The sequence below is a fragment of the Serinus canaria genome, chromosome 1A (genome assembly GCF_022539315.1).
Source record: "Serinus canaria isolate serCan28SL12 chromosome 1A, serCan2020, whole genome shotgun sequence".
NCBI classification, from domain to species: domain Eukaryota; kingdom Metazoa; phylum Chordata; class Aves; order Passeriformes; family Fringillidae; genus Serinus; species Serinus canaria.
Genome location: NC_066314.1, coordinates 57310235 through 57336911, shown reverse-complemented (window position 1 = coordinate 57336911; position 26677 = coordinate 57310235). Strand labels below are relative to the sequence as shown.

Genomic DNA, 26677 nt, shown 5'->3' with positions numbered 1-26677 from the left:
AAACTTGGTCTTTGCCCCTGGAAGAGAAGTTTGGCCATGGCTGTTTGCTCCAGGCTGTCTCTGTAGGCCTTGGCTCAACTCACACTTGTGTCAGAGCTGATACTCTGTTGGGTTGGTTGGTGTTTCCACCAACGAAATGACACTGGAGGGAGAAATAATCTTTGAAATACAGGTAAGAATCCTTGCAGTAGAGCTGTTGGAAGTAGCAAGTCTTCACACTGGCACTAAGAAGTGTTTTAAGGTCACTCAAAGAATTGCCAGCAAAGGCATCAGCAAAACTGGGTTTAATATAAAAATGAAAGTGTGACAAAGTCCATTCAACATGGTTCACTCCAGTATTTACTAGGTGGTTAAAGCACACAGAGAAAAAGCAAACTCAAATCTACAATCAGTCAGTTAATACTAAATCAACCAAAACTTATCTCTGAGGATGCTGGGATACAAAAAGGGTAAGGATGAAATGAATGAGGGAGATGCTCCCATTGAGTCACTAAGTTCAGAGTGGACCCCCCTTGCTGAACTGAGCCCCAGATCTGACCAGTGGTTTATGCCTGAAGGTTTAATAGCACATAAACTTAACAGCACTTAGTCCATAGTTTAATTTAGAGCAATTTAACTAAAGATTCATACAGAATTTCCTATAAACACAACAGCAACTCACTCATAGGCCTGAATTACTTAGAATCTATGAGAGCACTATCCATGGTACATTTTCTATAGCATATCCACACTCACAAACAGTCCTGAAGGAGTATGTAAAAGGTATAAAATTCTCCTGGAATTCACTGAAGCACTTACCTTGGATACCTTTGCCTCTTGTCAGTGGCTGAGGGGTTAAGCCTCAAGGAAGGGGGGCATCATTCTATGCTCTGTTGTCACTGCTGGTCCTCCAAATACAGCAAACAGGAGCTCACTGGCTCTGAGGGGCTGCACACAGAGGGAGACTTCTGGTCATTGCCCACTGCAGTCCAGCAGAGCTCCAAGGGCCTCACTCAGGCCCACTGTTCATTGGGTCACAAGTGAGGTGGGTTTAGTCACAGCACCGCCCAGGTCAGTAACTTCCTTTGAAATTTCAAAAGCAAAAATGCTGTCCCCACTGGGGGTGTTCCTCAGGCAGGCAACGTAAGTTTCCAGGGCTGTTGGTTACAAAGCAGGATCTCTTCAGACGGCACCAATTCCTGGGAACTGTTCCTGAAGAGCTCCAGAGGAGCTCAGTCTAGGTGCTGAGTGAGCATTTCTGACATTACAGCTGGCCTGAGGAGGAGGGAGGGGCGGATGCAGCACCATCCTCACAGAATTCTAGGACAGAATTTACGAAGTGATGGCAGAGTACAGTACCTTGTGATGAAATGCACATGCTCCAGTTTCTGCCACCACACTGATGTGAAAAACTTCCACATCAACTGAGCTCCTCTGCACTTCCACCTGCTCTGAGCAGCCAGCAGCCACCCCTCTCAGAGACAGAGACACCAAGGGGGGCAAGGACAGCAGCTCTGAAACAGGCAGCAACAGCAGAAGTGCAAGGAAGACTAGAGAACAATTGCCAAACACACAGAACTCATGAAATGCTCTGTTACCTGAAATTCTTGCAGAGGGAAAGGAAACTGGAACGGACACTCACAATAACTATTTTTTATTACATTACAATAAATAGGAGCAGTACAGTTTGACAAAAAAATGACAAATTCCAGATCACCTCACAGCACATACTCCTAAAAACATTAAAAATTTTAAAACAAACAGTGGTCTTTTTTTTTTTTCCTTTTTTTAACTTAATGTCTGGCATGACCAACATTCCTAGGTCACACAACCAAATTATGGAAAAACTGGATCACACTGCATATGTTCCACATCAAATAAAGCACAATGTACAAAATGTGCATGTTTCAGTTTACACTATACAAAAATAGTTAAAATACATTCCAGGTAAACATATTACATTAAGAAGTCATTCTAGTAAGAAGTTGGCACTCAAGAGGAAAAAGCAGAAGTATTTTCAACATGAAAACACAGGACAGTGGAATAAAGAAATGTTAGGAAAGATTTACCATCTATGTAGCTTTATGTAAACTTGAGACACAATGATTTGTTTTACAGTTTGATGGTCTTTGAAGGTAATAATTGTATTGCTTTATAGTCTAGACAAGAGCAGAAGATTGTGTGTGTCAGTATTTACCCATTATCCTGTTACTACAACAAAGCCCACACAGCAAAAGAGTAGCAAAAAATTTCAGGGCACTGAAACCAGTCAGAATAATTCCTTTTGGAGCAAACCAAGGACCCAGGTATTTAGCAGAGTTACATAAAGCTACTGTAAGAAGGTGTTACTCCCTGACACAAGGCAGTTTGACATGGTGACATGGGCAGTGACTCCCAGGCTTGCTCAGGAGCTGCTCTCCAGACACAGCACCCAGGGATGTTCTGTGGAAGCATCTCAAACAGGGTAGGACAGGGCAGTGATGATGGAGCAGCTTGTGCCAGCTGCAATCCAACGTACTTCACCAAATCTCAACAAACAGGAAGACAAAACTGCACAACAGTGGCAAGGATGGGGTTGGGTTGGGTTTTTTTTTTCAAGTAAATAAGGGCTAATCTAAATGGATTTTGTACTAATTTAATTAGACTGGCAGCTACAGCTCACTTTTGCTGAAAGACCCCATCCCTGGTTCATATATAGCTTTATAGTAGAGCTATAGAAACCCACTTTTGATGAATAAGACATTTCAGCTACAAATTCTCGTAACAGCTTTAAGTTAAATTAACATCAGAATTTTAGACCAGCCCTAATTTGACATGCAGTGTGACTCAGTTACCAAAATTAAAATAACCTTAAGATTACTTCCATTTGCTCAAGGCTTACAACCCACTTTTGCTTGCAAGTAACTGTCTCCAACACATTTTAACCTTGGAAGCTCTGAAATATTTTGTGACAAAGAATCTGTTCTTACTCCTTATTGGTCCTTACCGTATAGATTACGTTATAGATTACGTTCTCCTGTTACTGTTTTTCAGAATATTTCGAAACTCAGATTTCACATTGAAGCTGAGAGGAGTGGAGGGGTCTGGATTTTGGTGAAGGGTGGGAACAGGGGACACAGGCAGGGAACGGCCTGATTTCTCCCAGATACAACGGAATTAAAGAATATGGAACAATCCAGACACTCTGGGTTCCTTGCCAGCTTTGCAGGTCCCCACCTACAACAGTCACTCTGGGATTTTTTTTGTAGAAGCAAAATAATACGTTTCACAGAAATGGCCCGAGTTACACAGTCCAATTTTTACATACATGTGTAAAATTTCCATGGAATACCCTGGGTTATGGCAATGCTGCTATTCCCTGTTCCAAATTTTCCAGTGTCCTGAACTATCCTACTTCAATGTCTTGTTTTATTTTTTGGATACACCGGAGTCACACCTTCCAGTGTCACTCTGCAGCTGAGTTAGCTCCTGGTGAGAAATGCACCTTCAGGGACCAAAGCTCTCCTGAAACAACTCCACATTTACAGGGAGACACTAGGAACTGGAAACACTGCAACTACTGGCTTGTACTTCAGTGGATTACTAGGCTACTGCACTACCAAAAAGTGAAAGCTCCTGCAAAAGTCCTGCATTAATTCCAAAAAAAAAAAAAAAAAAAAAAAAAAAAAAAAAAAAAAAAAAAAAAAAAAAAAAAAAAAAAAAGTGAGGGGAGAGAAGAACAAAAATCACAAGAGAACCTAATCACAGAGAAAGACAACATTAAACTCTTGGTGTAGCTTCATGACACTCTAGACACTGGAATGCCACTCACCAACCATTGAATCGGTACTTCACAGACATCACACAAACAACACTGACTCTGGAAATCATGTTCTATGCTGACAGATTGTGCAAATTCCACACCATTTCCATGGCATAGTGGATTCCCAAATTATTTGCATGAAGCAGCTAAATTCATCTCTTTCATTCACTCATCTGATCTTGCTGAAATTCAGAATTTCTCCCCTATTTTGCACAAAATGGGCATCTGGAAATATTTAATGCCACTCTTGGGGGGGCGGGGGGGAAGAATGGTTTTACTCCACTACATAATTTAGGACTGATTTTGATTTAATTATTATGCAAATTCTGGGTCCATGTATGAAATAACCTAAGAATTTTAATCAACTTCTCTGTTAAGGCTTTCTAGTATTTCCTAGGGACACTCAGGGTGAAATCCTGACCCTACTGAATAAAGCTACTCAAAGCTTTGACAATGGGGGGATTTCACCTTGCTCTTCAGACACAAAAGTCAGTGAAGCTCTTAAAGCAATGCATTAACAATAGCAAATCAACCTAATTAAACTTTTACTTTTTCCATTGCCAGGTGTGCATTATTGTATTTTTAGATTTTTTTCTTTTTTTTTTTAATTTTTTATAGAAAAAATAGAGTATTTAAGGAGTGACCGTGACAAATTGCAGTGAAATTTTTTTTGAAAGTTTTCTCTTTACATTCAATAAAGTTGATCTGAAATGCTACAAGACTAGATGCCTAGAAGCAAAATCTACAGGAAGACTATAAAGGCTTCTGGTCTCTCTCTATTGCAATCAGTCTAAAAGAAAGGAAAGGATGAAATGAAAGTTTCTTTTGCTAACTAGTCCTTTTTCCCAACCAAATTTATAAACCCAAAAATTCAGAGGGGATGTTAAAACGTGTAGAGCATCATCTGTTTGCTTTGCACACAGAACAGAAGTTCACAATCAGTAAGAAAAATAGGAAGTTAGCAACTGTGCATGCACCAAAGAGTCCTAAGACAGTTCTCAGGTTTTTTGTGGGTATTTTTTGTTTGTTTTGGGTTTTTGTTGTTTTTTTCTTTGTTTTTTTTTTTTTTTTCACAGGCATTGCTAGTTCATTAACCAACAGTCAAAGAATACTGGCACTTTAAGAGGAATGAAGTTTCCACTGTCATTTAAAACAAGCATTCAGGTAAAGCTAACAGGATCATGAAGCAGAAAGTAAAGTAATGCTAAAACAAATGCTAATAATTTAGTGTAATGTACAAAATTACTTCAGTACTTCTTAAGAATAAGGATAAATTGTATTTACATAATTATACACTTTGTCTTTGTCTTCTTTTTCTTCTTTTTACCATCTTTGCTCATCTTCTCTTTGTGTTTTCTGATTTCTCGAACTAATGTGTAGAAGGCATCATCAACACCCTGAAAAGACGCAGAAGATACAAATCAGGCTGAGCTTCAGACTCACAGGCCTGCTGAGGTATAGCCTGTGTCCCTCCCTGGCCATTTGAGGGGGTTCCATCAACACATTTTGCTGCCCACCTGCCATCCTGTGAAGCATGAATCCTGGCTGCAGGACTAATCCTGTTCCTCTCTGGGATTCTGAGGAGCACTGACACAACCACCTGAGGGAGCTGCTTTGGTGCCAGCAGGAGCTGACACCTGCTGCCCTATTGCTCAGCTGCTCCTAAACTGGGCTTAGGGCATCCTGCAGGTTACCACAGGTGCCCACAGGTGAAATTCCACTGTTGGTGTGGGAAGGAAGGTAATGAAGTGTGTGCTGCCCTCATCTCCATCTCCAAGAGCACACCTTGCCCTACACCTCAGGCTAAAAAAGTATCATATACAGAGTGTGTATTTATATAGTAACACCTCACAGTTAGGTTATAAGTATATATTATTACAGAATCATAGAATGGCCTGGGTTGGAAGGGCCCTCAAAGATCCTCCAGTTCCACCTCCCACTGTCCCAGTTTGCTCCAAACCCCATCCAACCTGGCCTAGGACACTTGTAGGGATGGAGCGGACACAGCTTCTCTGGCAACCTGTGCCAGGGCCTCAGCACCCTCACAGAGAAGTTGTGAGCATTAACTATCTTTATTTATGCTTCAATAATCTATATACAGCTCTGGAATATGAATTCTAGTTTTTGTACAAATAATTCAATACCAAAGACATAGTTATGGTTAATCTACACATTCTGAACATTTCTCAGGCACATTGGTAAAGTAATCACACCACAGTTTTATAAATCTGCAAATCAAATTTTACACATGCAAATCAAATCAATCCCATGTCCCAATGATCAGTTATCTGATAAATCATTCTATTCAACTTTGAAAGTTAAGGACCCTTGAAACACATTCTCTCTGGTGCTGGATATTCACTTAAAATCTCCACGTCTCCAAGATTTGAGCTACAGACACAAAAGCTAAAGTTTGATCACACTGAGTAGTTTCTCATTATTTTCAGAGGTAATTACAGCTGACCAAAATTAATTCTGATCTTGAGAGACCAGCATATCCAAAAGGCTGATATGGACCACTATCAAGTACAATGTTGTACAATGTACTTTGTTACAACTTAATTATGGGAAACAATTTATGGACTTGCTCTGAGGTTGCTTCAAGTCCCACTAAAGTACTTATGTTGTCAGTCTTGCATTTACATTTAACAATTTGAGTACAGGTGGTTATAAAATCTTTAAAAGAAACATTTTCTTGGTTCTTTGCTGCCTTACTCCTTATATCTTTGAGAAATGTTACTGTATCACAGCAGCCAAATGCATCACTATAGAACAGGGTCTAGAAATTCAGCCTCACAAGTTTGCCTTCAAGCTGCCAGAAAAAAACCCAACACTCTGTATTTCCTCCTCTATGCCTACTTCAGTAAAGAACTGAAAGTGAACTCTGAAAAAAAAACCAAAAAACCAAAAATCACTTATTTCATTACTGTTTCAGCCAAACTCCAAGTGGAGCTGAAACCTACCAAGAAAAGTCCAAACAAAAAGGAGGTGTGAAATAGCTTCACTTAAAAAGCAGCACTCAGTACAATCTAAATTTATTTAAAATCTTCATGTTCATAAAACATTTACACACAACTGATGTTCAAAGTCCTTGGCAGTGTATCTCCCAATATTAATAGCACACTTCTGCATACTACAAGACCTTGCAAACAACTTGTTCTACATTTTTAGGCATTACTGGTCAATATAAAATTGATGCAGCATGCCTAATGGGAGAACAGCCTTATTTCTGCAAAAGGTCATGTCACTCATTAGTTTTTGGAAAATTAAAGATACTTGGTATTACTTTAGAGAGAAGTAATGTATTTTGCTTATAGCTTCAGCATTAATGCACAAAGAGAATATTTAGCAATGTTCAAGTATGAAAATGCTACAGAAGTAGCAATGGTTCATGATTCCACTGCAGGTCTCAGCATTAAGGAGGAGCACAGCAGTAAGAATGAAGCACAACAGATAAAACAAGAGTTTCATTCCTAAAACAGAAGGACCATATAAGAACAACCTCTGCTCAAGACTGTTCACATGGCCTTATAGAACACCTTTCAGAATTGGCTTTCAGTGGGTGCCTTCAAATGAGACACACTTAAAATTGCAATTTAAGTATTCAAACAAGCAATCTTCCCTCATTAAACTTGTTTTAAAATAAATGCAGAGAAAATAACTTTCACAAAGTAATACCCAGATGCTATCATGAACCTTTAAACACATGACTTCCCAATCAAAGCTGACATTTTTTTCTACCTAGTAAGATGATGATCTGTTAAATAAAGCACATGTTGCAAGACAGAATCATAGAATGGTTTGTGTTAGAAGGGGTCCTAAAGATCATCTCATTCCAATCCCCTGCTGTGGGCAGGGACACTTTTCACTAGAGCAGGTTACAGAACTGACTTGGCTTTCATCCTTGCATTTACACCTCTGTAGACCAAGCCTCACTAATTATTGATTATGTTTGGTCCTGCCACAATTCATCTTCAATTCAAGTCATTAATAGAACATGACAAACAAAACTATGCTTAGATCACTTGTGAGTTACAAGTGGAGAACACAAGGTAAAGGGAGGTCTTTCACTTTTCAGCATGCCCATTAAATTTTAAATAAGTAGTGGATGCTCTGTCTCTAGAAGGTCCCTAAGGCATCAATGCTGTGAGATCAAAGGCTGCCAACCTTTCCAGTCAGCTCTTTCAGTAGGAAGGGACTGCAGGCAGCTGACCTTCCTCCCTCTGACAATGCCCTTATTGTGTGCAAGCCTTTGGGGAAGCTAAGATGTACTGAATGAGAGCACTAAATCCAGGCTCAGATTAGCAACTCACAATTCCCTGTGCAGGCTCAGAACTAAACCCCAGAGCCTCACTAAAGGTGCATTGACCGGCCTTGCTCCTGGCCCTTGTTCTTCCAAACGACAGAGGGAACAGAAACGGCATGACTGATCCCACAGGAACAGCCTGCTCCTGGCTACAAGTTTGCTTTTGGAGCCCCACATGGTCCCATGGCTGCAGAGAAGGCTGGAGATGTGGCAGCACCACCACAAGCATGCATGACACTGGGCAACGAACCTGGCTGGCAATAACAAACACCAAAATCATAAGGAATTTGGAATTCCTTAAAATTCCAGTGCTAAAAATTACCCTTAAACAAGTTCTAAATTGTAGGGCTTCTTTCTTATATTTTTTTTAATATATAATGCATATATATACACACACATGTATCAGTCACAAGGAATAGAAGTTATTTGTACACCTCTGTAGTACTATGGAGAAAAACCATTAAATTGCAGTTTGAATCAAGAATTTAGGCATTTTTAAATTCAATCTAATTTAATTTTAATTCATTTCTAATTCAAACTTTTCACTACTAACCCAGCTCAACCCAAATTACATTATTTACATGTCTGCTTGTGGAGTGCATTTTATTTTAAAAATCTGACACTTTCACAAAATGAGTTCTTTTGAGGATTTCACATAGAGTTTTGGAAATTTCTCCCTGCTAGCTGGAAATTACAAATACAGCAAAAGATTTTTTGTCCTTTCTGCTTTACTGTGTAACAGCCAAAGGAATGAAACTCTTGGAGAGCATCAGCAGTTCATGGCAGTCTGGGCAGTCAAAGTTTTCTGTTTCCTCGTGCAAGACTAACAGAACTTAGGAAGGTATCCCACAGGCAGCAAGAAGATAAACAATATTCCAAGAGGGAGAAAAGCACTCTGAACCAGCCAGCTTGATTATTCACAGAATACTGTCATTGCAGTCTGTGTTACAATGAATATTTCTGAAGTCTAAAATTCCAGCTGTAAGGCTCACACCATCAGGTGCTGCTCTCCTCAGCCACCTACTACACATCAGACTGAAATAATACATTTTTTTACTGACTAGAAAGTTATACAAGCCAGGCTGGTTTAAATACCAGACTTCTCATTCCACTCAAATCACTATTGAACTACAGCTGTGCCATAATAATTTTGGAATATGCTTCCTCCAGCTCAACTCCCTAAATACAAAGTTGCTGCAAATGCCCATCGGTACCATGCAGAATTCACGTGGGAATAAAGGCAAACAATTGTTCCCAATCAGACTCCTGAAGTTCTAGAGCCTTAGATCCAAGACTATTTTTTAAACAGGGTGCAGGGAAAAAAGAACACACGACAACAAATATCCAAAACTCAACAATACCCACTGTTGACAGAAGATTTCCCACATGGGGGGAGGGGGAAAGGGTGTGAAATTCCCCTCCAAAAATACTTCTCTTGGACATCATTAGAAAGTAGGAAGCTGGCAGAAGGAAAGCCATTTATGTTCGGAGACATAAATAAAAACCCTACAATCTGCAAAAATCCTTCCACTGAAAACCACAATTATTTTCATCTTATTCCCACTCTCCCAACAGGAAGGGAAAACAGACAGGACTCAGCATCTTTCAAGTCCCAGTATAAAAAAAATAAATTCTACTCTGTGGTATGGTTCCATCAGTAACACATCAAGTAACTGCAAAGTTGGTTTCCAGAAGGCTACAGGGCTTAAGCAACTTAATTTCTATTGTTCTCATCAAAAGTCATCTTGCCCAGCTTCTCTTGTTGTTTTTTGATAGCAGGGAAGGATAAAACAGTGTTTTGATGGCATCAATTTTAGTAATATTTGGATGCAATACTAGGGAACTTCATGACTGAAGTTTCCAGTTTCTTGCAATGGAAACCTGTGATGCAAAGAGCGTCACAAAGTGACTGAATCTATCATTAAGGTTGGAAAAGACCTACAAGCTCATCAAGTCCAACCTCTGACTGCTCAGCACCTTGTCAACTATGTCATGGCATTAAGTGCCACATCCAGTCATTTCCTGAACATCTACTGGAAAGTGCACTCCACCATTTCCTTTCAAAAGAAAAAAAAAAATCTAAATGATTACCTCTGAGCAGTTATTCATCACTTAAAAGCTGAGACTAACAAGCTGGGGCAGATCTAGTAAAAACTGGTGTGAATCAAAATTTCTTCCCCAGAAACAAAACTCCCTCACTAAGGAGAATATTCCCACACTGTGACAGTCTCTGGAGGATACAACCCAAATGCTACTACTTCTCTGCCACATATTCTGAAATGCATCTTGAAAAATGAACAGCTTTTCTTTTACAGAATGGGAAATTCCAGGTCATCCCCCACTTGGGCAAGTACATAAGGAGTAACAACTCACTCTCTGCACTGGTGCAGAAGGAGGCAGAGAATTAATGGGACAGGAATATCTACAAGGAGCTGCTCCAATGGTTTGCTCAAAAAGCACTGGAAGTGATGTAGACAAGCACTTCTTCTATACCAGTTTCTTCTGTCCTCACCTCCTCCCTTTTTTTTTTTAACAGCAGAATACACAGATTTAAAAAAAAGATTTTTGTGAGATTTTGGGTATTGGGTTTTTTTGGTGCCTTCTTGTTGATTTTGGTTTAGTCCCCTCTGCTCCTGCAGTGTTCCTTCATCCCCACCTTTTGTAGAGGCTCTCAAAAAAAGGTGAAACCTTATTTTATGATCCAAATCTGGATCATTCATGGCATTATAGTTGACCAAAAAGAAAAAAAAACCCTAGAAATGGTAAAGGTAAATTTTTTAAGCAGGGGAAGAACAAGATAAAAATAGCATGGCATAAAGAAGGGCCTGAGAATTAAAAAATCCTGTACACCAGTCAAATACTATTAAATACTGTTTTGCTGGATTAGGAACCTCCTATTTCTGTATCTGAGGAGGACTTGTGTTACAATCTTGTCCCCTCAGTTCATGAGCCTGAAGCTTCAGCCAATATTCACTTCAACAGCAACTACAATAAATTCCTAATAAACTCCTTCCTCCTAACTTCTTCCCACTCAGAACCGTGCCTCCATCTCCCAGCTGGAAAATTCAGTATGCAGTAAAGACTTCTTGTTAATCCATTTATCAAAATGCCACAAAACAAAGCAAATCTATATTGAGGGCACTGAAACGTGATTGGTTTTATATCTGAAATTATGTCATTGATTAGCCACAAAAAGCCTGATTGGCAAGACATCCTGAATCAGTTTTATTTGGCAAGTGATTTGCAACACTTACCCTGGTACATTACAAACTTACCCTGTTACATTACAAGGCATTTTTTAATTTTCACACACCCTGGAGTCTTTTCTTCTTTGCTGATTTTTTTCACTCTGTACTGTCGGATCTCTCGCACCAATGTATAAAAAGCATCCTCCACTCTCTGCATTGTAAAACACAACTCCTTAAAAATGGCTTTGTTAATGATTGAGACAAGCTGGGACACCCATGGAAGGGGAAAAAAGCCACAACAAAACCACTGAAATTATGAGCTTTACTTGAGAGAAGTATATGGAGCTCCATTTATGTATTTAAAATGCTGGGCTTGCTCATCTGCTGCTTGATAAAAATTTAATTTCTTGATTAGCAAGTATTGTAATTCAAGCCCTGCTTTTCTTCTGTGCATGGTAACACTGGGCCTAAAAAAGAGCAAGACTTCTTTTCTTCCATTGTGGAAAATGATACTGCTTGTGTTACTGAATATTCCCACATTTCTGTGGGCATGGATGTATGCAGGAGGCACAAAACCTTATTAGATTGCGAACTAGGGGGTACTTACGAACACACACAGTTAAACCACCCACTCGCAGTTTTGAGCCAAAGTGAGAACATGTTACTGCTTGGGCAAAGAAAAGCAAGCTCCTTCATCTTCTGTTCTGTAGGTCAAAAGGAAAACTTTGCAAAAAGCCATGGATCAAGCTAACAAAGTAATAAAAAAGTCCCTTCAGGTGATTTCCTAAGTGGTTATAAAGAAATAAAATTTTCTAAGAATATTAAATTTGGGGCAGTGTTGTTTTTAAAGCTACTAACTTCATAAAGCAAGCACTGTACTATTAAATTTAGGAAAAGTGGTATCAGAGCCATGGCAGCAAATGTTCATTATTGTAATCTTTAAGAGCATTGTTATATCAGCAAGACACACCTGATCTGCTCCTCTGGGCCAGACTCAGCAGCCACAAGGGTTAACAACAACTAAATGCAAACAATCTGTGAAGTTCTGCTGCTCAGATTTTAATCTGCTGCAGAAATGCTCCTCAGGTGTTCCAGGGATGACACAGAGCTACATGTTTAGTTCTCTGGTCTCACTCCTTACTTTTCTGCAGCTCTGCATTTAGGGCACTTGGACATGATACTACAAGCATTAAAAACAAAATGTACAGACACTGAAGATGTCTTTAACCAAATACAATATAAATAGATACAGCACCAGCTCTAAGTTAGAATATTTCAAAATTAGTGTATCTGTGCATAAATTTAAGAATTTAGATCAATCTGTCAGGATGTTCTTATTAGAACAAGATGAAAAATGTTCCACTGCACCTTTTTAAGGGGAGAGCAAATCTCTCCTCTGCCTTACTATCAATCTCAGTACTTGTCTCCTCAATCAGATTAACGGGGTCATTAATTTAATACAAACTCATCATTTGAAAATAAAACCACAACATACTGATGGATCATGGTAAGCAGCACAACCACTTAAGCCCCAAAGCTTTATTACTACCAATGGGCAGTCTGGGCTTTTACTTGGCAGATTTTCCACAAATTCTCTCTCAATTTCATCTTCATATTATGCCCTGAACAACAAAAGCCAGCCAGCATTTACTGCCACAATTAGTGGGTCATTCTGTATGACCTATGCCACAGGTTATCACACTGAACACTTATTTTTAACACACTGCTTAATCCTTATACTTAAAGGGTTCTTTGAGTGTTCTTCTGAACTACAGCCTCTTCAATTTGAAGATTAAATGAATTAGATTTATTTCCTGGATTGTATTTCCCTGTATATGCAAAATGTGCCCTCTCAGGATGTAGTCAAGTATGGACAAGTCTTACATTCCAGGTCTGTCAGGTTGCAAAATGTAAAGAAAACCACTAAAACAGGCAAAATCCAAGTAAAGCTCATACTTCCCTGTTTTGCTGGAAGGAATGGAAGTTTCTTTCTGAAGTGGAAACAGCAAACATTGATCAGCTGCTATGTGCCAAAGCACAGGCTGTACAAAAATCAACATTTTTGCAAATCTGTTTTGCAGTAAAAAGATGTAATTTGATTATGGAGCTTTCACATGAAAAATTAGGTAACAATTGTTGAGTCAACATTTATTGCCAACTTTCCCATCACCAGCAGCAGCTGTAATTTGCTTTAGCAATGCAGAGAGATGGAGAGATACAGAGTGAGAAAAGAAATTGCTATTACTGCCACCACCAAGAATAGACTTATGAACCCTGCTGAAAAAGATTATTCTGAAAGAAAATCTGTACAGACACATATTTGTTTATAGCATTAGCACAAGGTGACATTTTTAAAGAGCCAGATGCCAATCCTAAAAACTTAATACCAATTTAAGACTCTCTAGTATTTTTTTCCCTTCAGTAAGCAATGACCATATAAATAAAATGGGACTAACCAGTTCTTTTAGCTGTAAGAGCAGGAAGCAAAAATACCCTTTGGCAGTTATTAGAAACTTCAAAATCTAAACAGCCCAAGGAACCCAGGACATTGAGGCAATGTTTTTGAGGTGCTTTTGCCTCCTGAATGATAGCCAAACATTCCATTTAAAACATGACCATGTGCAAAGAAAGGCTGTTTCAAACCCAGACCAAAGTATCCCAAACAGGAATTTCCCAAGTTCCACTTCTGTAGTGCTTAAAGGAACCTAAAGAAAGTTAGCCCTGACAACTCAAAACTGTTCTGTGCCCATCCTTAAACACTTGATCACAGCTGATCTCCTAAAAACAACCAAAACTTTCTACCCTTGGAGCTTTGTCCCTGGGGGAGGACTAAGCTCTTCCAGAAAAGTTCTACCTTACAACAGGAAGTGACAAGAAAAAACTCAACTGTAAAAAGTCTGACCAAGTCAAAGCTCATTGAAAACAAAGCTTTAAGATGAAACCTGTACACAAGAACTGGATTAAAAATGGCTTGGAATTATACAGTATCATTAAACAGATATGGCAAACCCCTAAAAAATGGTTCAAGCAAACTAAGTTACCAGTTAGCCATGAATTTTAACTGATATGTAGGAATGAATTTCTGTAAATACTGCCCCAGTTACTTCACCAGACCAGGCAAAGGTTCTCAACTTAGTTTGATCACAAGCCTGGGGTCTAACCCACTGGACATCAGACAGCTGCAATAACCAAAATGGTTTTTTAACAGTATTTTGGTGATTTAGGTCAACTTCTTCATTACACACTTCAAAAGTGAGTTTAAGCATGTATTCTAAATAATGAGACCTCAAACTTTGGAAACCCTTTACTATGCCTGCAATAATGCTCATTCATCTGCTTTCCCTGTGAATCCAATACCAGCAGGAAAGCTGAAATGTTCCAAGGGAAACAAAGCCCAACAGTCAAACCACATTGAGGTGGATTGGCCTTACAGCTTTGCCCTGTGTAACTCCCAGGCAAGGAGAAGCTAAACAAAGCATGGCAGGTGCAGCTTTAGTGGAGATAATCAAGTTTGTCCCTCATCTCTCACTGATTTTATTGACAATATTGGGAGCTACATGCTCATGTAGACAGGAAAGAACCAGAATACAAAGCTTATGTCAAACAGAGATAAGCAAAATCAGCAATCAAAATAAACCTAAGCCATTCATCCCCTTCTCCATAAGGATTGTGAAAGGATGAGTAAAAGCTTGCGGCCTTATAAAACCACCAGTATTGCCACTTGCTTACATTCAGAAACAGGACTACCACTAGCTTTCATAAATTACATTATATTGATTTCAGTCAGTGGTCCAATTGAAAATATTAATAATCTGTAGCCTTATACCCAAGTTGTAGGGCCCACTAAGGCAAGGTTTCACCGATGAATTCAATGATTTGTTTGAAAATTCACAGAGGGATTTGGCTTAAAACACAATCTTCTTGCTGTTGAAGTTCACATCTTTATTCTCAGTCAGAACCCAAACACTAATTTCTAGAACAACTTATTTCTGTACTTCATTTCAATATGCTTTTCTGTCCTTGCCTGTGAATTTGTGAAAATCTTAAAAACTTAGCTGAAGGTGAGACATCATCCTGCATGAACATGCAATGCCATCCTTTTTTAAAAGTGTCTTGGCAATCAAAAAAGTCTATTCTGACAACTCCCTCCTATTTCCACCTTCCCAGTTTCCTTCTGCAGAAACATTTCTGATTCCCTCTGAGCTCCAGCAGAACTGGGCACAGCAAAGGGGAGAGGCAGGAAAATGGTGCCTTTCAGCAGGGCATTAGTATGTCATTTCCATGTGGTGGAAGGTGAGGGCAGGAATAGAAAAGAGGGTTCCTACTTTGAAAGATGCAGGGCAGAGTTTCCAGACTCCAGAAGACCACCAGCTGCATCTGTTCATACTTGGAAGGTCTCCATGAGGACAGAGAGGACCAGAGTTTTATTTATATATTGACTTTTAGACACAGAGTGAATAAAACTATAGCCCATGGGCCATATGCAGCTCCCAAAATAGCTTGGCTCCCCTAATTTAAAATTACTTTTGAAGAAGGTGTGTATATGAATATATACATACACGTATTTATATAGAGTGTGACTGAAAAATTATTCTATGTACATACACACACACACATGTATTTACAATCACATACACTAATATTTAGGTCCTCTTGCTATAACTAAATTCCAGTTCTTTCTCTTCTCAAAAATATTTTATTTACATGGCATCCTATGAAAGAATTTCATAGCACAACAAACTCTGAATAGCACTGAGAAAGAATCAGCAGCCATCCCTAGTGGTGCCAACTTTTTGAATCCAACAGGTTCTAAACAGATGCCCAGTAGAGCATCTTTATTTTCAAATATCCTTTTTAATAGAAGGATATGCAAAAGGAATATTTCCCCAACAAAGCTTGATGCTGTATAAGACAGACTGAACAAAGTAAAACCTAGATGTTGGTGCAACATTTCTGTTGTTTCAAACCTAAAATGTAATTTCAGAGTTATTTTTTCACCCTCCTATCTACATGACAGCCACTAATACAGCACCTTCCAAACAAAGCCACTGTCATTATTCAGCCCACTTGTATGCCCCCCTTCTTCAGGACAATTGTGTGGCCCACTTTATTCTCATAATTCAAGTTTAGTAATTCTGCTTTGGTTTTTTTAATCCTACCTAACAGACTTTCTTTGTTGCCAGAAGTTAGCACTGCTTTGTGAAGTTTTACTAATTAGACCACGTTTCAACTTGTCAAAAACTTAGGTGGGTGGAACTAATTTGCACTAGTAAAATATTCATTTCTCAGCTCCAAAAATGCCTTACAAGCTATGAGGAAATTCTGCCAAGTGATGTAGCTGGATCTCTACAGAAATTCTGAGCAGCATTCTGCTCTTATTTACCTCCTGAATTCCTCATTCACAACCTGCACTCCAGATTATGCAGAGCAGGAGTCACTCAGGCCTGTTCGAATTTGTACCGACAGTAAAATCTTTGCTCTTTAAAGAGAAACCACCAACCAGCATTTTTCAAGATTGCTTTCTTCCAGAAGGACTGAACCAGTTCCACCTTCCACCTCTACCCATAAAGTTGCTATTCTCCTGAAAGCTCAGATGTGCCACTCTGTCACCTGTGTCCTCACACAGCCCAAGAGAGGCACTGAAAGAACCAGTGAGCTACAACAGATCAAGAGTGAGCTCTAAAGTCTTAGGAAAAGTATCATTTTACACAAACAACTAATTCAGGAACTTCACAAACAGCCTTAAGGTCAATTGCTTAGGTGTATCAAGCATATCCCCCTAATTAGAGAATCAATGTCTCAAGGAAAAATTCCTTTGTTATTACTGAAAACACATCAGAATAAAATAATTAGCTGCTTGTCTGTTTAACCCTCTTACTAAGGGGATAAAAGTATTTCACCTCTAAGCAGAAGTGCTTTTATTCTATTAAAACCTCTCACAAGGTCAAGAATGTTGCAACCACCTGACAGAAGAGAGCAACAGCAGGCCAGGTCTAACTCTTGAGTCTGCCCACTTGAAGCCAATCAATCACTCATCAATAAACAATTACCAATTATAAGCAAGTTGACAGAAAGAAGAAACACCCCAAGGACTTCCAATCTGCAGAAATGCATCCATTGATATGACTAAGCAAATGTCAATGCCTGGAATAATTAACATGATAGTAATTCAGGTGAGAGCTCTGCTCTTGCATCTGGGAAGTTTTGAGCTTTACCTGTCTTGTCTTTGCTGATGTTTCAATGAAAGGAATTCCATAACTTCTTGCTAAATCCTGAGCTTGTTTTGTGTCTACTGTTCTGGAAGGCAAATCACATTTGTTTCCTACTAGCACCATTGGGACATCTTCTGAGTCCTTAACTCTCTTTATTTGTTCCCTAAAAACAAAGAGAAGACTGCATTTACCAAGTATTATGTAGTAGATTTTAAAACAGTTAAAACATTAAATTAACAGAGTTGAACATCATTCTTTATGTTAATCTACTGCACATGCACCGTTGGAAGCCACTAAACAATAAATTGACCAATCCTGTCACCATCAAGTTTAGAATCTTACTAAACAAAAACAAACCAACCAACCAAGCAGAAGCCTGACATTTTACAAACTACTACAGAGGTTAATGTCATTAGACTGTTTTTTAAAATAGTTCTTTTTAGCTTTTTATCAGCTAATATCAGAATAAGCTTAACAAACTCTGGTATTAATCTTACTACTTACCTCTCATATTCAACACTTAAGACTCTATTCATTTGCCAAAACCTCTATGTCTGCTGTCTTGATTTTGGTTTAGATTTGGGGGAAGGTTGTGATTTTATTTTTTTCTTTAAGTAAAGACAGCGTTTAAAATTCTGCACTTAGGGGTTTTAAAACTCGACAGACCTCTGGTCTGTCTCTCTACAGAGAGGTATTTGGTAAGAGTTTTTTCAAGCACTAGTTGGAAAGGATCTTGAAACATGTTAGATGTACTTGTGAAGAATCTTGAATAAAAATCATTAATTTCCTTATTTCTGCCTTCCCAAATAAACTAGCAGTGTGTTCCCTAATTGGAACAGACACTGTTTCCAGCTCTTTATGATCGTTCAGCTTCAAGCCTGGATGGTCACCAACAGGTCTGTCAATGCACAGAAGAAATTCCAGACTCAACTCCCAACACTCTTTGAAATAAACTGTGAAGGTCTTCTTATGCAAATCTGCAACTCTCTTTAAAAAACAGAAACTCCTCATGAAAACCTGTATGCTCCTTCTTCCCCTTACACCAACATCTTTCTTGCCTTTTCCCCTTCCTCCTCTAAACCCACAGGAAATCTATTTGTGATATTACTGTTATTATTATTATAATTATTACTACCTAACTGTGGATAGACTAACATGTGTTTGGGACTAAACTTAGACTGATGCTGATGAACTCAGTGATCTTTGGTGGGAATTCCCTTGGCTTCCAACAGAATACCCAGGGAGTATTCAGGATAACAGTAAGGTACTAAGTTATAAATGATCTGCTATGGTATCACCAGAGACTGCTTCTATTTCTAAATTAGCGTAGTTGACAGAGAAAGCATGAGTTGGAATTCTTAACTAATTATTTCAAAGAAGATAATATGAAGAAATTAGTAACAAGCTGGTTTTTACTGTCATTTTGGAGCTCTGGTTTTGTGTGTCTGTCCTTCTCAGGCATCAGGGCTCACACAGGTTATTCTTTTCACAACATCCCCCAGGTATTTTCCCCTCCAGCCCCAACAAAACCAGTAATTGACATTACTGTCTGTACAATTACAACCAACAGCTTCAGTTTTTCCATCTTAGCAAACATTTTTATCAATGGAATGGACAGAATTTATCTTTGGGTAAGTCCTGACTCAGAATACTAAGTCACAATAATTTACACCTCATTTATGAGCAAGGCAGGTTTTCAGACTACCCAAAATTCCAAATAACAGATGCACAAATAAGCTGCAATATTGTTAATTTTCAGAATTTCCCTATTTCATGAGAGAACACTGTATTACCCAGAGGAAGAACAAGCCCCCTTCCCACCTAATAACAAGAGCTGGTGGGTTATCTCTTCATATACACACCTATAATGGTGAATATCTTCAAAAGACTTTGTATTGTTTATGGCAAACACACAGAGGAAGCCTTCCCCTGTTCTCATATATTGGTCCCTCATTGCACTGTATTCCTCTTGACCTGCTGTGTCAAGAATATCCAAGAGACAGGTTTCTCCATCAATTACTACTTGCTTCCTGTAGGAATCCTAGGGAAAAAATACACCTTGGTTAATCACAAACAGGTAGGGTTTTGAACATCAGTAAATCTGGAGATAATCAAATTATTTAACAGCAGTAAGCGTGACTGCAAAGGTTTGACCATGCTTAAGCTCGCTAATTTAAATAAAATTTTATTTTAATTTAAATAAAATAATATCTACTAAATTTGTTATTTAAACCACAGTTTGTCTCTCATTCTATGCTACAAGAATGCACAAAATAATAAACCAGAAAGAATACACAAGTAAGACAAGTCCAAAAACCTTTGCCACTGAAAAGGAAGTGAAGAATAAAAAGCCTTCAGTGTTTGGAACAGGAAATCTCTTTTGTATGCCTGAGCAGGTGTGCATAATGATATCTGTTGTGAAGTTATCAAAGTTGAGCTGATATATTTGAAATTGAAGCTTTTCAGCCAGGCCAGACCAACAGAGTCATATTAAAACCCTGATGGGCTGGTTCACAGAGATGTCAGAACAAATTATTTCAATGCTATCAAATCAAAGCTTTCAGGTCACTGAATCAAGTGGCTAAAATCTGTACAAAGTCCCACCAGATAGATTTTATTACATCCCTGTTTAGGTGCTAGGCCTCTGTGAGTACACAGTTTTAGCATTAAGAAGGTGAGCATTACATGCCCAATAATTTCTATAAACACCTCTGTGTTTGAAATAAAGCCACAGCAATGAGCTTGGAAAAGGTGTCATCAACCAGCAGCATGAATTATTCCCAGTAAGCAGCTCTTGTAACAAATAACAGGTATGAACACAAGCTCCTGCTGTCACCTTTCAGCTGCCTTAGCCCAAGATTAACACAACATTGCTGCTGTTCTGACACTATACAGGAGTGACCCTAAGCTAAGGGAAGGGAATTAAAGAATTAAAATTGCAGTTCTAGCCAGCTGCAAGGTGAATTCGGAACAACCTTCCTTCCTTTGTACCCAATTTAGGGCACAGCACACCAACTCTTAGGCAATTTCTAGCCATTTGTAATTTTACAAAAGACTCTTTTCTTTTCTGTTGCTCATGCTAAGAAAGCAGCAGGAGATAACTGTAAAAAAAAAGTATTTTAAACCAAACCAACTCTGTAACCTCACATTTACTGTTAAATGTCATCCAGGCTCATGATATCAAATAAAACAATTCTTAGTGTTTACCTTAAAGATAGAAGTTTGCCTCCAACATGACTTTGAGACTATTTATTTCACAGAAGTGCAAATTCAGTGTTCAGGTAATAAGTGGGGAAATTACTTCAGAAAACTTTCAAGCCATGTTTAAATATTGATACAGCTAAGAAACACACAAGCTCCCATGTGTTTTAAAACATAATTAATATTCTATCTTGCTGCTTAAATGGAAAAAAATTACAAAAAAACCACCAAACCTAAGGATGCATCTTCATTCCCACACTTCCATTCAAGAGCAGATCCCCCATGTCCTAGGATACCTATACCACAGCTCTACCAGAACTTCTATCATTATACCAGAAATATTTACAAAGCTTGCACTTTCTCTTCTTGAAATTTGACTGCTAGTTCAAAAATATGAAAAGCAGTTCTTGAAAAGCCTGTACTATTGCCTTCCATCTTAAGGACTTCAAAGGGAAAGAAATTCCCCTCAACAGAGTGGTAAACAAAAGCTTTAAGTAATTTTCATCAAAGAAAATAATTTTTAAGAGAAAAGAAAACTGTTTTTAAGAACTGCCTACCATGTTAGCAGAAGCAGCAAAGAGGAACCAGCATAAAGCAGAGCACAGATACAAAAAATACTATTTTGAGGTGCTAAGTTGCTTTGTCACTTCTGGGAAGAAAAATCTTAGTGACTACCTGGTGAGGGGATTTGAAGCAGAAGGAAAACAAAGATGGGGGAGAGAAAACTGAAGCTTATGATTTACAGACAAGTGAAATAATAAAACTTTTTTGGCCTTTTCCCCCTCCCCCTTACAAAACATCAAACCTGAAATTCACATTTGACATTACTAAGTAAAAACAAAATGCAAACTAGAAGATTAATTCCTGATCCCTACCCAGCTTCAAATGTGAAATTCCAGTTTTTCCCCAGTATACAGTATGTAACTTTTAAAAATTTCATTGATCACATAACCTGCTTTTACTGGTCTTTCACAAGCCATAAAAAACAGCAAGAATTATGTTAAAGGAGTAATAATTTCATCTGCTCACAAGCACTGATAAGAATATATGATATGAAATCTCAGCTTTACACTATATACGAAATTTGGTTAAAAAAACCCCAGTGCTTAATAAATCCCATCTGGGCAAGTAATTATTACTCCACAAAACTCCATTATATCAGAGGTTTAATGCTAAAATATCACAGCTCCTGAGACTAAGCTATTACTAAATATTGGTGCTTGTTTCACAAGGGCACAGGTCATTTAAGAACACGGACTTAAATCAGTATTCCTAAATCAACCAAAGGATTTGGCTAATACAATTTCAAAACCTCTGACAAGCAGCTAGGAAAGCTGCTCTTACTCTGGGATGTGTAAAAGACGACACATATTTAGGGCTGAAACGTCCTGAAAATGTAAAAAAGCTAAAAAATGAAAGAAATTGAAGGGAGCACAAGTAAGATTTACTCAGCCTCGGCCGGTAGAGGGCACTGCCCCAACTGCTCAGGCCAGATTTACAACGGTTGCTGCCTATTTAATTTAAAATAAAACACTTAAAATTACTTGGTTATAAATCCTTGCTCGGACATCTCCTTCAAATAAAGCACTGGGCTGTGAAATACACATAAAGCATCGATATCTGAACAACTGCAGCCACCCAAACACTCATTTTCAGTCCTCCCCCTGCCCTGCCATCTGCTCTGCTCAGATTTAAGTAATAAAGCACTCAAGCAGGCCCTGAAATTTGACGTTTTCCAATCAGGTTATTTGTTGAATCATTAGGTTTATTCCACCAAAAAGCAGCAGCAAAATTAACACTGTAAAGGCACCTGTGATTAAGTAATTAGTATGTTTTTTCCTCTGCTGCAGCATACTATGTCTTCACAACAGGAGAATTTTAAAAGTGTGGAGTTTCATTCTGTTAATCACAGGAAATACTTAGAATTATTCAGTAACTGTGTAGTTATGAAATATACCACAGACAACAAACACTAAACTATCTTCTCTATCTTACCCCAAATTATTCAGCATGATCATCTGCAGGGAGATGAAGTATTCTGCTGTATGGCAATGAAAGAAACAGTACTAAGTGGCAAACAACAGCAGTGACACCACTGAACTATACTAATTATTTACCAGTCAAGGCAATTTTAGCCTTATGTCCTCATACTGCCTAAAACCCACTCCACAGCCACTGTTCTTTGATCAGCATCACAACTGCACCTACACAGGAAGCACCATCACCAACCCTTCTCAATCAAGTGGATTCTGCCCAATCATGAACTGGAGCATTTAAACCAAAATTTTATTTTTGTTTGCCACTCCAAATCACAGCCTGCCTTTGCTGGCACTGAAATATCGCTTACCCTCATATGAGCACACACAAAGCCAGTTACCAGGAGGAGGAAGATACAGTTTCCATCCCCGAGGCCTCAGAATTTACAAGATAAGAACAGGATCTAGTAGACAAGAGCTTGTAAAAGGAGCAGAAATGAATGCTGCTGCATGTGACAAGCTGTGAACGCTGGTAAAACCTATTAGGTTAATTTGGTGTCGTTCTTAAACAACACATGGATTCTGGATACAGCACTGAATTTGTGGCTGCCCCATCCACTTGGAAATGGCCAAGGCCAGGTTGGACAGGGCTTGGAGCACCCTGGTGTTGTGGAAGGCGTCCCTGCCCATGGGAACAAGATGATCTTTAAGGTCCACTCCAACCCAAACCAGCCTATGATTCCATGAATAAAAGACACAGTTCTGGGATTTTCAGGTTCATTCTATAAGGAACCATATTTCCATTTTATTATTTTACATTAAAAATGTATTTAATGTCCTTCAAATCCCTCAGCTGGTGGAACAGCAAAATCCATCAAGTGCTCCAGGAATACTGGCACTTAAGTCTCTGTTGTTTACACAGTGACAACTTATAAGATGGAACCTGCACGGCACTTTCTGCAGCGCTTAAACACACCTCTAACCTAAGAGAAATCCAGGTAATTCTAAAAAAGCATCAAAGACCAACAGACTCCAAAAGTCCTTTTGCAGGAAAAAGTAAAATCCCATTTGGCTTGTTCCTCTCAGAAAGTTTGGTGTGATTTTAGAGAATGCATGGGGTTACTGTTTTAAGACTTCAGGTCTTAGTAATTGAAAGAGCTGCTCTGCTGGTGTAAGTCAAACAGTTTTCTGCACAGGTCTAGCCACAAAACCTTCTGCAAGCAAGATGTTATTTGGCCATGCAAGAGACAGACAAGAAGACACATGGAAAGAACCTCAAGTCAACACATCTCTGTGCCACCACTACATCTGTGCCACCTCAGGGCACCGGCTCCTCCTGCTTGTGTCTCCCTGAAAATCACTACCTACACACTTCCCAAGCCTCCATTTTAAGCCCAAATTTAAACCCTTGTGATTCCTTCAAGTGAGCCTGGAAGTGCCTTGCTGGATAAACATATAAATGAAGTCACAAGATGCAGAGCTTCAGTGCTGGGAACATAAAAACCTGGGCTAAGTTATGGTGTCATTTCTCCTTTTATAGAGTCTGAGGTTGTTAAATGCAACGATCCACAGGAGATTTCAGACAACACCAGTATTTTTCTTGTGTTTAAAAGGCTTGCCTGCTCATTATAAACCTTTAAAGCAGAACAACTTTTAAACCTTATATACCATTTCAAACTTTGAGGTACTGAGCCTTAGTAATGTATTTCAAAGAACCCATTCCAGAAACTATCTTATAATATCTTCTCTAGATAGGGAAACATGGTGTGCTTAAAGAGAAAAAACAAATCAGAACAGGCTCCAATGTTTGCTTCATTTACTGCAACGTCCTAGGACACATTTCTCCCTGTGTGAAACAGATCCCAGCGATAGGAGCTGAGAAAGAGTGGCACACACATTTCACAACCACTAATTTTCCTTCTTATCTAAGGAAAAACGTCCCATTTAAAAGGTTGCACAAAGCTATGAAGGGTTTCACCAAGCTTTTCCAAGTGAGTTCGCAAATACTTTGTCATGGAGATCTTAAACACACGCATCGACACTGCCCAAGGATACATGGCAATTAAGACCATGCTTTTAATTGATCAAAACTGGTAATTTGTAACTGCAGCTGTTGTTCCACAGCCAGATCAAGAAGCACAGCAATTCTACCTCCAATGCAGAACATTATCTCTGAGCTCTTTTTACTATAAAGCCCTGTCCTTGTGGTAAGTTTCAAAAGGAAACAAGCACCATTATTAACTGATAATCTCCCCTCACAAAAAGTATGATATGGAAGTGTTTACCTCTATTGTGGGGTCATATTCATCCACAAAGTGATTCTGGATTAGCTGTATTGTCAAGGCGCTCTTGCCTACACCACCAGCTCCAACCACCACAAGTTTATACTCTGTCATTTTTTAGCAGACCTGATGACAAAGAAACCAACATTAAGCAGAGATGGGCTCCCACTAACGAGGATGCTGCCGGTGCCTTCTCATTCAGCGTCAGGATCCTCTGCTATTACCGGGAAGCAGCTCCCTCCCTGCAAGACAAGACAAAAAGGGATGAGGGAATGCTGTTATGCTGTTCCTCAAATATTACACACAGAGGGAACGAAGAGCGGACAGGCAGCGGTCACACCGAGATGAAAAGAACACGAAGTAAGTTTAAAAAAAAAAAAAACAAACAAAAAAAAAAAAAAAAAAAAAAAACCCCACCAAAAACCCACACTAAATTAATTTAAAAGGCACCGAATTCCGGGAAAAGCGAAATGAGTATTTCGCGCAGGGAATTAATCCGGCCAGGGATTTAGTTCCCCGCTGCTTCCTCCCGGTGCCTGGCGGAGCCCGCCCGGGTTTCCCGGAGCGTCCCAGCTCCCCTCGGGATGAAGCCCACAGCCGGGAACGCGCCTCCCGTGCCCGGACAGGGGACACCGCGAGCACGGCTTCTCCCGGCGGCTTCCCCGACAGAGTTTAGGGTGGGTTTTATTAATTTTAAATTGCCGGGCGAGCCGTGCCTGCGGGACCCCCGCGGCTCCGGGGCATCGCCCGCCCCGCCCCGGCTCCCTCTGTCCCCGCCAGCGCCGCGCCCGCGCCGCCCCAACTTTCCGGGTTTAAGGATTTACGAGAAGGGGCGAGGGGAAAAAAAAATAATCCATGAGGGCTCAGGGAGGGTGGGGGATGTCTCGGGAGAGCGCCGGGTCCCGCAGGGCGTTGGCCACCTGTCCCCTCCCGCCGGGAAGGACCGGGAATGCGGCTCCGGGGGATGCCGGCGGGAGCAGCGGGGGAGCGGGATAGGAGAGGGAAAAGGGGACGGGAGGGGCAACGGCGACGGCAGAGGAAGGGGGCGCCGGCTGTTCTTCCCACCTCGGAGGGAAAGCGGGGAAGGAAGGAAGAGGGTCGCCCCGGCTGGGCGGGGTGGGGATAGGCGGTACCTGGCTGGCCGTGCCGCGGGAGCTCCCGGCAACCGCCGTGCTCGTGTCGCGTCCCTTCCCCTGCTCTCCTTTCCCTTCCCGCTCCGGGTCCCTTCCCTTCCCTTCCCGTCCCGGTGCGAAATGGCGGGGGACGGGCAGGGCTGGGCGGGCGCTGCCCAGGGAGCCGAGCACCGATGCACGGATGGACGGCCGCGATCGATGCGCTCGGCGCTCCAGCGCCCCTTGCGGCAGCGCCGGCACCGCCTTCGCGCTGCCGAGCGGCACCGAGGGTTCGAGACCGCATCCTGCCACTCCCGTGTCCAGTCCTGGGGTCCTCAGCGTGAAGGAGACAGGCAGCACCTGGAGCGGAGGCTGCGGAGGTGATTTAGGGACTGGAAAGGCTGAGGGAGCTGGGGCTGTCCAGCCTCGAGAGGGGCCCTCAGCCCTGGGTGTCCCTGTCTGCAGGGAGGGCTCCGAGCAGGGCCCAGCAACGGCAGCAGAGGAACGGGCAGGGACTGAGCCCAGGAGGTTCCACCTGGGCAGGAGGAAAAACGATTTCCACAGATTGCCCAGAGAGGCTGGGAAAGTCCTTCACTGGGGGTATTCCTGAGCCATCTGG

The 26677-nt window shown here is 40.3% G+C and overlaps 1 protein-coding gene across 2 annotated transcripts; it reads right to left on the bottom strand.

The window, feature by feature from the left end:
• Positions 1–1616: 1616 nt before the first annotated feature.
• On the bottom strand, positions 1617–26232 carry KRAS (KRAS proto-oncogene, GTPase). 2 transcript variants are annotated; one of them, XM_050969888.1, is made up of 6 exons: positions 26080–26232; positions 24950–25188; positions 19350–19528; positions 17491–17650; positions 11363–11486; positions 1617–5178 (listed from the first exon to the last, which is right to left on the bottom strand). In XM_050969888.1, exons 2-5 carry the CDS (start codon positions 25058–25060, stop codon positions 11367–11369), a joined length of 570 nt encoding a protein of 189 aa, XP_050825845.1. In that variant the 5' UTR covers positions 25061–25188; positions 26080–26232; the 3' UTR covers positions 1617–5178; positions 11363–11366. The 2 variants fall into 2 exon arrangements, with proteins under 2 accessions (XP_050825845.1, XP_030093756.1); XM_030237896.2 differs by lacking the exon at positions 11363–11486 and having other exon boundaries at positions 26080–26226.
• Between the last annotated feature and the right edge of the window lie 445 nt (positions 26233–26677).

Bases quoted from the DNA above. Each gene is read 5' to 3' on its own strand.
- KRAS (XM_050969888.1), bottom strand. From the start codon at position 25,060: ATGACAGAGTATAAACTTGTGGTGGTTGGAGCTGGTGGTGTAGGCAAG. The intron at 17,651-19,349 runs GTGTGTATATGA...CTTTGTTTTTAG, and splicing joins GAAGATATTCACCATTATAG to GGAACAAATAAAGAGAGTTA. The intron at 11,487-17,490 runs GTAAAGCTCAAA...TTTACAATGCAG, and splicing joins CATCAGCAAAGACAAGACAG to AGAGTGGAGGATGCTTTTTA.